The sequence below is a fragment of the Euprymna scolopes genome, chromosome 9 (genome assembly GCF_053919585.1).
Source record: "Euprymna scolopes isolate OS-2025 chromosome 9, ASM5391958v1, whole genome shotgun sequence".
Taxonomy (NCBI): domain Eukaryota; kingdom Metazoa; phylum Mollusca; class Cephalopoda; order Sepiida; family Sepiolidae; genus Euprymna; species Euprymna scolopes.
Window position 1 is genome coordinate 151405749 of NC_136490.1, and position 10579 is coordinate 151416327.

The following is a 10579-nucleotide window of genomic DNA, read 5'->3' on the forward strand; positions in this document are numbered from 1 at the left end:
TGAGTCTGTAGACTAAAAATTGACAGTTATTGCGTAGGGAAATGTACAGACAGACAGACAGACAGACAGACAGACACAGAGACACGTTCACTTTTATAGATATATAGATAGATTGCTTCTTGTATAAGATATAAATCCCACGCACGTATATTTTGTTTAGCTGATATCGAACCCTCCACAATACACAATATATGTATGGTGGTTGTGATGTGTATATGTGTATACGCGTATGTGCGCGCGCGTGTGTGTGTGTGCATGTTTGCCCCCACAGACCTGCACATCTTAATTAAATGCCCTCTTTCTTTGCTTGACACTCCGATCTTTGTTTTCGTGTAGCGTTGCAGAACTCGTGACGTCAGCGAATCCAACCAACTCAGAAGAAGATACATTTCCACTGAAGACGCTCGCTGGAAAAAGCCAACGACGCTTCCAACCGTTTATATAAAACATGAGTCTCCTTACCAAAAACACACACACGTCGCCTTTCATCATGGCACATCCCTGTATATACACCTTCTTATTTGCAACAATTTTGGTAAGTAACGAACTTTTAAAAAACTTTAATATTCACATTTAGATTTTGGTGTTGAGAATTCTTTCATTTGTTTGTTTTATAGCATGTCAAAATTATTGTTGGCTTATTTAATGCTAGCATTAGGGCAATTCATCAGAATCGAAAAAAAAAAAATTCGGAATTTTTTGCGGGCATCGGAATCAGTATCGGAATCGAAATCCGAAAATTTTTACTTTTTTTCTTATTTCTAAAACAATTCTTTAAATTGGTTTTTGTTTGTTTGTTTGTACTTGTTTAACACTTAATTGATTTAAAACTTAATTTATTTTAAACTTAATTGATTTTAAACTACTAGTAAAACTAAAATCCATTGTGTAAGTGTATTTTTTTGTTGGCGAAAATGTATAGAAATATTACGCGTGTTTTTACAGTAATCCGTAAACAAAGTAAAATAAATAAATATAACAATAGTAATTGTCTGTATTTTTTTTTCTCAATCAATAAATATAACAACTTTAAAAGTAAATATTTAGAGGTTTTAATAGAATCAGGATCAGAATCTGCAATCGCACTGATTTGTTGTGGTATCTGCACCGCTTTTATGTTATACAGTGTCTTTCTCTTTCTTTCCCTCTATACCTCTCTTTCTCTACGTTTATTAACAATGGAAGATAAAAAATAACTACAAATAGTCTTTTATAAACAATAAGGAATAATTAATACGATTTAACTCGTAGCTAGAGAAAGAGAGCAAACAAGAGACTGTTTATATATATATATATATATATATATATATATATATATATATATATATATATATATATATATATTCCACATACAGTACTGTTTCGCAGTTCATGAGTGCAGCTAGAAAGGCCACTACCTTAAGCCGGGATTGAAACCCGACTGCCAGTACGACAGTTAAGGGTCCTAACCACTACGCTATCGGCGGCTGCTGAGCGAGTCGTGAGTTTAACGATGTTTTGACATCGTCCGAACTACCTAAGCTCGATTTGTTTACACAAAGAGCATCGCTTTATAGGCTAATGGTAATTCGTGTATCACTTCTCAATATGCTCAACTCAAGATGAGAAGCGTTCTAGTCATCCACATACAGTACTGTTTCGCTGGTTCACAGCTCATTAGTGCGGCTAGACAGAACGGTCTATATTCAATCTGTCTTTACATAAGCAGTAATGTGTTGCTACACAGTCATGAGCATGTTTCGGTCTTCTAGAGTTTAGTAACTAGAGACCTCTTCAGGCTACAACGCTTCCGTTTTCGTAAATACGCGTTGTTGCCTGCTAGAAGACCGAAAAATGCTCATGACTGTGTAGCAACAACTTACTGCTTATGTAACTTGCTCTACTTTCGTATTGAGCACTCTTGCATTAAGTTCGTTATATTTAACTGATTACCTTACTTTTGAAAAATAGCAACCTCGAATTATATATATATATATATATATATATATATATATATATATATATATATATATGGTACTTGTACAGTTTAATTAAGACATTAAAAAATGAAAATATCGAAAAAAGTTATATTGTACGTATCCGTTATGGAATCGGCCCTGTTGGTGGGGCATTAGAATACACCGACTGCCCCCCCCCCTGCAGAGGGTAAAAGTCCCTCAATGGGGGTCCTGGATATGACCTTAAACTATATCCAGTGGTGAGGCCTCAGCTTGCGGGCTTTGGGGAGTGTGGAGCCACCCTTTAATTGCCATTGCTTCCAGGTCCACTCTGACCCGGAGTGGTAGTACCTGTTAGGGTTCCAACTATGGGTTAAATAGAAACCGACTTGAAAACGACAAATATATTCTATTAAAAAATTTTTCTTCAAAATCTTTGGATTCGGCATTAAATAACCCTAAAAGGGTTGATATGCCGTATAACAAAAACAACCAACCAACCAACCGTTATGGAATGAAGTTCTCTGAAAAAAAATTCACTTAATTTGATCGAATAGTTTTGTTTTTTGTTTTTTGTTTTTTTTTACAGCGAAAAACCATTTGTTATTCGAAAGGTAGCCATGTTTGTTCATCGAAAGGTAGCCATGTTTCGATTTGTAAGAAGAAAAGCTAGTATTAAAGATCGGGAAGAGGTGTCAACGCTTTAGACTGTTATGTCCCCGTAGCATGTTCTGAAAATCCAAACATGGCTTCCTCTAGTGCGCTGTCATAAAAACATGTTTATCCGCTGTAAAAAAATACTACATGATCAAATTAAGTGAATTTTTTCCCCGAAAAACTTCAGTCCAAAACGGATATGTACAATATAACTTTTTTCGATATTTTCATTTTTTAATATCTTAATTAAACTGTGCAATTACCATATATATATATATATATATATATATATATATATATATATATATATATATATATATACATGTGTGTGTGTGTGTGTGTGCGTGTGTGTAACTTACACAATGGATTTTAGTTTTACTAGTAGTTTAAAATCAATTAAGTTTTAAATCAATTAAGTTTTAAATCAATTAAGTTTTAAACAAGTACAGACAAACAAACAAAAACCAATTTAATATATATATATATATATATATATATATATATATATATATATATATATATATATATATATATATATATATATCCAGAAACACGTGTTCATGAATAACTTACATACACGAAAAAAATATTGAATAAACATTTGAATAAAATATTCAAATGATTGAGATTATCGGACTGACTTCCTCATCTTGGTTGTTATAGTCACAACGTTTCGGTCGTTTTGCCCTCCGACCTTCATCTCGACAATCTCAATCAATGAAAACACCTCATCTAAAAAATACAGACATCTAAAAAATGCAGACAATTAAAATATTCAAATGTTTAATAAATAAAATATTTAATAAATAAAATGAATAATTATAACAAAACAAATAAGTCCCAAATAAAGAGGGCGACGTAAAAAAAAAAAAAAAAATGGGGCAGGTAACTCCCAGGCGAGCGTAACAATTAAATACCACAAAATCGTTATTAAAATAAATAGAAAAATAAATCAACAATCGATCTTTTATATATTGTTTTCAAAATATAATTATCCACTGACACGTGTTCCGGCGCTTAAACTCATCAGAATGGCTGAATCTAGCGAGATTCGAAATCGGAACCCCATGGAAAAAAACCCTAAGCTTCCACAACTGAGCTATCTCGCATAACTGCTTGGATATATCACGATTTACGTAGATTTTATTTATTTTTATTAAAAATGGTACTTGTACAGTTTAATCAAGACATTAAAATGAAAATATGGAAAAAAAAAAGTTTAAATTGTACGTATCCGTTATGGAATGAAGTTCTCCGAAAAAAAAATTTCACTTAATTTCATGTGCTAGTTTTTGTTTTACAGCGAAAAAAAAACAATTTGCTATCATACCGAGCAAAAGGTTCGATTTTTAGGAAAAAAAGCTAGTATTAGAGATGGGGAGGGAATGTCGGCGCTTTAATTGGAGTTATCTCCCCGTGGCGTTTCTAAACTCCAAACAAAAATTAAGAACAAATCCAAGATGTCTGCCTTCAACGTACTGTCATAAAAACATGTTTTTTCCGCTGTAAAAAAAAACAAAACAAAAAAAAACAAAACAAACAAAAAACAAAAAAAAAACAAAAAACTACTCAATCAAATTAAGTGAATTTTTTCTTCGGAGATCTTCAGTTCAAAACGGATACATACAATATAACCTTTTTTTTTTCGATATTTTCATTTTTTTAATGTCTTGATTAAACTGTACAAGTACCAAAAAAATTTTTTTTGCGATATGTTTTGAATGAATTAAATTATTTATACGAAAGTGAATCTGAATTCAGCCACTCTGATGAGTCGTAGACGGCGAAACACATGTCAGTGGATAATTATATTTTACCGCTCCTTATTTGGGGGTACCAAATTGGTAAAAAGGGAAAATTATTCGCAACTCGAATTTAGGTAAAAATGCACTTTTGTATAAATGATTGAATTCATTCCAAACGTATCGCAAAAACAAATAAATAACATACACACACACACACACACACACACACACAACCACACACAACCACACACACACACACACACACATATATATATATAAAATAAAAGATGAGGAATAAATATTATATATAACTTTATCATATCATTAGAAAAATAAGGAAAGTTAAGGGAAAATTAAAAAATATTTTTTTAGATTTTCCCCTTAACTTTACCTTTATTGTTCTAATGATATAATAAAGTTACAACTTTTATTCATCTTTTATTTAATATTATTGTTTGCTCCTCTTAATAATGTTGAGATTTTCTTATCTTGATCAGTTTTACTTTGTTAAAGATTTACTCTTTGATAACTTAATTGTATTATATATATATATATATATATATATATATTGTGCTGTCACTCATTCACACACACACACACACACACACACACACACACACACACACACACACACACACACACACACACACACACACACACACACACACACACATGCTCGTGCATTTATTAATTTTAATTTCCCCGCGCATTTAACCAAAAATAAGTTCTTCCAACAACAACATAATTTAAAAAACGCCCACACACTTTTCTCACAACAACAAAAGTAAAATGGACATATTTCTAGCGGACGTAGTTGAAGACAGTACCACGTGACACAAGCGACCAATGAGAAAATTTAGAAGATTGCCTTGTTAACACTTTTCCAGAAACCAAATACCAGCAGCAGCAATCTTGTGCTGGAGCCAGTTCAAAAAGTATTTAAATGCAACAAAACATTCTTCTTCCTCTTTTTCTCCCTTCTGTCTTCTTCTCTTCTCGCTCCGACGTGACACAAGAACATGCCTCTCCTTTTCATCTCATCATCGTTTTCAAATCTGTCGAAACCATAATTACACACGCCATGCGGGCACTATAAAATCACATTTATGAAAACACGCACCCATTCCGTATATTTTCTATAAGAATTAATAACAACGAGTTACTTTCCTCATGGGACTTTTGAATAAGGCGAACTTCGCCAGTTAAAACACAAACCTTGAAATAAAGACATTATTTTCACACAAGATTTTTCACCTTCTAATCTTATTAATTCAACGAAGGACTTTCATCTTCGTAACCTTTTAATCTTAATGATTTCACTTAAACTTCTTTTTCCCTACAATATATATATATATATATATATATATATATATAACTAGTCTGGGTGCCCGGCTTTGCCCGGGTGTTTGGAGGTGGTGTTGAGAAAAAAAGTTGTAGTAGGCAGGCTCGAACTCGTACCGCGAAGGAGGAAAAGAACGTGAAAAAAAATTAATAAAACGTGACGCCTTTGCTGTTGCGTCCATCGCCAAAGCAGAATGCGCGAAGGTTTAAATTAAGGCTTTTCAATCGAAAAGAGAGGATGACCTTCGAAAATATCGGCGAAAAAAGCGACCCCTTCATGTAGAAAAGTAATCACTTGAAGGTGAAGGAATTGATATTTTTAGCCAATTTTTCGATATTTGTCGCCCGAAGGGGCGGGCTTCAAAACGATACCGATTTTGTGAAAATCTGTCTCCTTTGACGAAAGTTTTAAGCACACATACATACATACATACATACATACATACATACATACATACATACATACATTTAAACAGAAAGGTGAGATTTATATTGTAGATTATGTAAACATTGTGAGGAGGTTGATACGCATAGACTCCTCGCAATGTTTATATAATTTTATTTATGTACAAGCTCTACACCCGTATTGAGCACTTTTGAAGAAATATTAGTTTTTAGTTCATGTTAGCAATATATCTGAAATTAATTAATCTATTAACACACACACACACACACACCACACACATACACACACACCACACAGCACACACACACACACATATATATATCTACTATTATATAAAAGTCATTTTGTATGCGTGTGTGAGTTCCTTCTTCATAGGTTTCGAAACGGCTGAGCCTATCTTTTGCAAATTTCACACAAAGCTAATTTATATGTCTGGCAGTGTTCTTAGATATGTTTTGTACAGAAATTCATCCGATATTTTTAAAATGTTTTTTCTCTCTTATAGATAAAAAGAATAATTTTTTACAGGGACATATTTTACGTTACTCTGACAAGGGAAATAATAAAATTTTAGCAAATTATATCTTCTTAAAAAAACAGACTTATTATAAACTTAGTGGTAGAGCATTCGACCACAAATCTAATGATCCCTTGTTCAATCCCGGGTGTACCTCACTATTTTATTTAAATTTTTTTTTATTAATGAGTTCAATTTACGATAAAAGAAGATGTACCATTTAAAGTCATTGCAAATCATTTTTTCATTTGCATATTTTAAAACTAAACATTGATCAGAAGTGACTTTTCGAGGGCATTTATCGTCAAGCCCAAATATCAGCTGACGTCATATTGTAAACAAACACAGACGGGATTTGATGAACGACATTATCATTTTTATATTTTAATTTTTTGTTTTTTCCGAATTAGTCGACTGTGCAAATTATTCTTCCTAATATATAATAATCAATAGAGAATTGATTCTATAGTAATACATATGCAATCTGCATAAATCAAAATATCGTGTTTAAGCGTATTGTACGACCGGACAACGCCGGGCTGTCAGCTAGTATATATATATATATATATATATATATATATATATATATATATATATATCAGGTTGACAAGAAAGTTCTTACCGTTTTTTAACTTTTAAATCAACTGAACATATCTTGGTTCACACAAAAATTTATTGATCGAAATAAGCACCATCAGAATCAACACACTTTAGCCAACACAAAACAAGTGTATTTATGACAGTAACGTAAAAATCTTGTGTTCTGATGGCAATGAAGTCGCTGAAGGCATTTTTGATATCGCTTCGGGTTTTGAAGCATTTCTCACACAGAAAGTTGTCGAGATGCTTGAAAAAGTGGTAGTCGGTAGGTGAGAGGCCTGGAGAGTATGGTGGATGAAGTAGACTTTCGTAGCCCAATTTGTTCACCTTTTGCAGGGTCGATTTAGCAACGTGTGGTCGGACATTGTTGTGGAAGGGAATTGCGTTTTTTCTGTTGACTAATGCTGGGTGTTGTTGTCGAAGTTTCTGATATATTTCATTCATTTGTTGACAGTACTTCTTCGCCATAATGGTTTCGTCTACATTCAAAAAACTACAATTGATGAGACTGGTCGTAGACCATTAAACAGTCAGCATGATAATTTTGGTGCAACTCTGGCTTCGGGAAGTGTCATGGAGCTTTGTTGGCGTCTAACCACTGAGCGTCACAGCCCGGCGTTGCCGTAAAAAACCCACTTTTTATCGCAAATCACAGCCCGGTCGAAAAACAGGTCGTTCTTGTTGCATAAAAGAAAGGCAGATGACACTTCATAACAGCGTTTATTTTGGTTTTCGTCTAATTCGTGGGGCACCTATTTATCAATTTTTATTTTGTCTTTCCAATTTCTCTAAAGCGGTTAGAAATCGTCGTATATGTTATATCTAATTCAGAAGCAAGTTCTTGAACAGTTGTGCGTAGATTGGCTTCGACCAAGGCTCTTAATTGATTGCTTGGAATTTTCTTAAAACACTATTGTGCTGTGCGTGCCGTAGTGGCTCCTGAGATACATGCCTCGTTGATATTACAGGTTGTTTCAGCAGCTTTTCAGCTTCGTTTGAATTGAAATAAAAAAAATTGTGCGAATTTGTACTTTTTTCCATCTTGAATTGAACGTTCTGAAAAGAAGACACATTTTAAAAAACGATTGTAATTTAAACGGTTAGACAGAGCGAAAAACGTTCTTTAAAATTATATATAAAGTAAAGGTATTATAATGATAACTTATTTGAAAATAGAAAGCTGATGAGAGACTTTAATCCTGAATATTTGTCTCGTTTTCTTTTTATTTATCTTTTTTTTCCCCTAAATCTTTTTGTCAAATATACTATTATTAACCAATACTTTTTTCCTATATTTAAAACGAGAAAAAAACAGTCTCCTATGAAATTGAACATTTCCCAAATTATATTTGCATATTATCTGAACTCAAAAACATGTGGATTTTTTTTTTAATGGAGAGTAGATAATGCATGTGGATGTGTTATCGGCAGCTCCAGTAACTCTTGCTTCTCCTTTTTTGTCCTTCAGTCCTCATTTCCAATGAGTGATTTTTCTGACAAAGGGTGAAGAAAAATCTGCTTTCCAGGTCGGTAGTACTTTCTAAACAGTAGCCTGAGATGTTGGAAAATTTCTGTTTCTATGTCTATCCTTGTGGTCATGTCACTAGTAAGAATGCTGGAGGTAAACATTTCATCTGGGCTGATGTTATCCGCCTGATAGTCAAGGACCCGAAACTTGGATTAACCACTAAGGAGGCTGTCCTATCAGCAGGTGCAAAGTACCGGGGCTGCTGTATTGCCATTTAGTGAATGGATTCTGGACCATACAGTAGTTTCTGGTAGGGCCTCTCGATGCCATACTAGTGGGAAATTGTTACAGTTTACCTTATCATGTGCTACAAAACAAAAAAACAACAACAAAAAAAAAATTATTGTCTTTTTCTCTCTTACTTTCCCTCTCTTTCCAGCTCCAACCAAGTCTATCGACCTGTTCCACAAATCCCAAAACCTCAACATGACAAATCTAAAAAACAAAACACACAAATAAACCTAGAACCCCATCCTCCAACGTAGACCCTACTACCAGGTCTCCTTCTCCAACATCTGGGGTCTACGTTCCAACCTTCAAGAGGTTGAAACACAATTACAGGAGACGAAACCGGACATATTCTTTCTAAGTGAAACTGGCATAGGGCCAACCACTTCCCTAGACGAATTCATAATTAAAGGATACTCTGACTTAACATCTAAATCTGACCCCCAAGATTGGCATGAGTATGGAAAAGATGGCTTTCCATGTGGTAGGGATATCAAAAGATGGCTTTCCATGTGGTAGGGATATCTCCAGAGAAGACGCTAATTTACCTTATATGTGCTTCCGGGTTTCACTAGCTCACACCACTGCATTTATATTTGCCCTCTATCGCCCCCACAACAGTGGGGTTACTATCTTTAAGAGTATATCTGAGAAAATTGACCACATCCTGTCTGCTCATCCTTCGGCTAACATTCACATTTGCGGAGACTTCAATGTCCATAATGTGGAATAGCTGACCCACTCAAATAAGACCAATGATGAGGAGAGGTTCTGTCATGATTTTGCCACTGCCTATGACCTCACTCAGATTGTTCATGAACCCACCCGTGTGCAAGCCTTCTAGACCTTTTCCTCACAACTTCCCCTGAGCTATGTTCGTTCCATTATACCTCCTCTGGGATCCTCCAACCACTTTGTTGTAGCAGTTAAGATAAAAATGAAATGTAATAAGTCTTCAGATATATCTCTCCACCGTACTGTATATCGATACTCTATGGCTGACTGGAATAGCTTCCGTATATTCATATCTGATATACCTCTGCATTCCATGTTTAAAAAGAATGTGTCCTCTATAGTATCAGACCTGACCTAATGGTTAATTCTAGACATAGACCGATTCATACCATCTAAAAAATTCCAACAAAAACCTAACAGCTAGCCATGGTTCTTCCCACAATGTGCTGCTGCCATCGGGCACAGAAATCACTTTTTCCATAGCTACCAACGTAATAGATGTACTAAGACTAAAGCTGCTTTCAGGATTGCCAGCAACCACTGTAAAAGAGTAATAAAAAATGCAAGAGAGCTATATGCTCAGTCCATTAAATGCAAAGTAGCTGAGCAGTGGCTTGGTTCCCACCAGTTTTGACAAATAGTAAACAGGATCCTGAACAGAAGCGTGCGTTCTATCCCAACCATCATCAATGGACCTGAGGTCATCTCGTCAGCATCAGACAAGGCCAAATTATTTAGCAAGAACTTTGCAGCTAATTCTACCCTATGCGACAAAGGCCATCAACTCCCCGTATTTCCTCCTAGAACAGACAACACGCTATGCAACATACAAATATCCTTGCCTGAGGTCGCCACACTAATCAAGAACCTTGATTCCAGTAAAGC

The 10579-nt window shown here is 34.5% G+C and overlaps 1 protein-coding gene across 1 annotated transcript in view; it reads left to right on the forward strand.

Moving 5' to 3' along the window:
• The first annotated feature begins 348 nt into the window (after nucleotides 1-348).
• LOC145284923 (matrilin-1-like) overlaps nucleotides 349-10579 on the forward strand; it is a 74433-nt gene continuing 64202 nt past the window's right edge. Inside the window, exon 1 of the mRNA XM_080134017.1 lies at nucleotides 349-535. Within this exon, the coding sequence (XP_079990143.1) occupies nucleotides 449-535 (87 nt within the window). The 5' untranslated portion in view covers nucleotides 349-448. The remainder of the gene's footprint in view (nucleotides 536-10579) is intronic.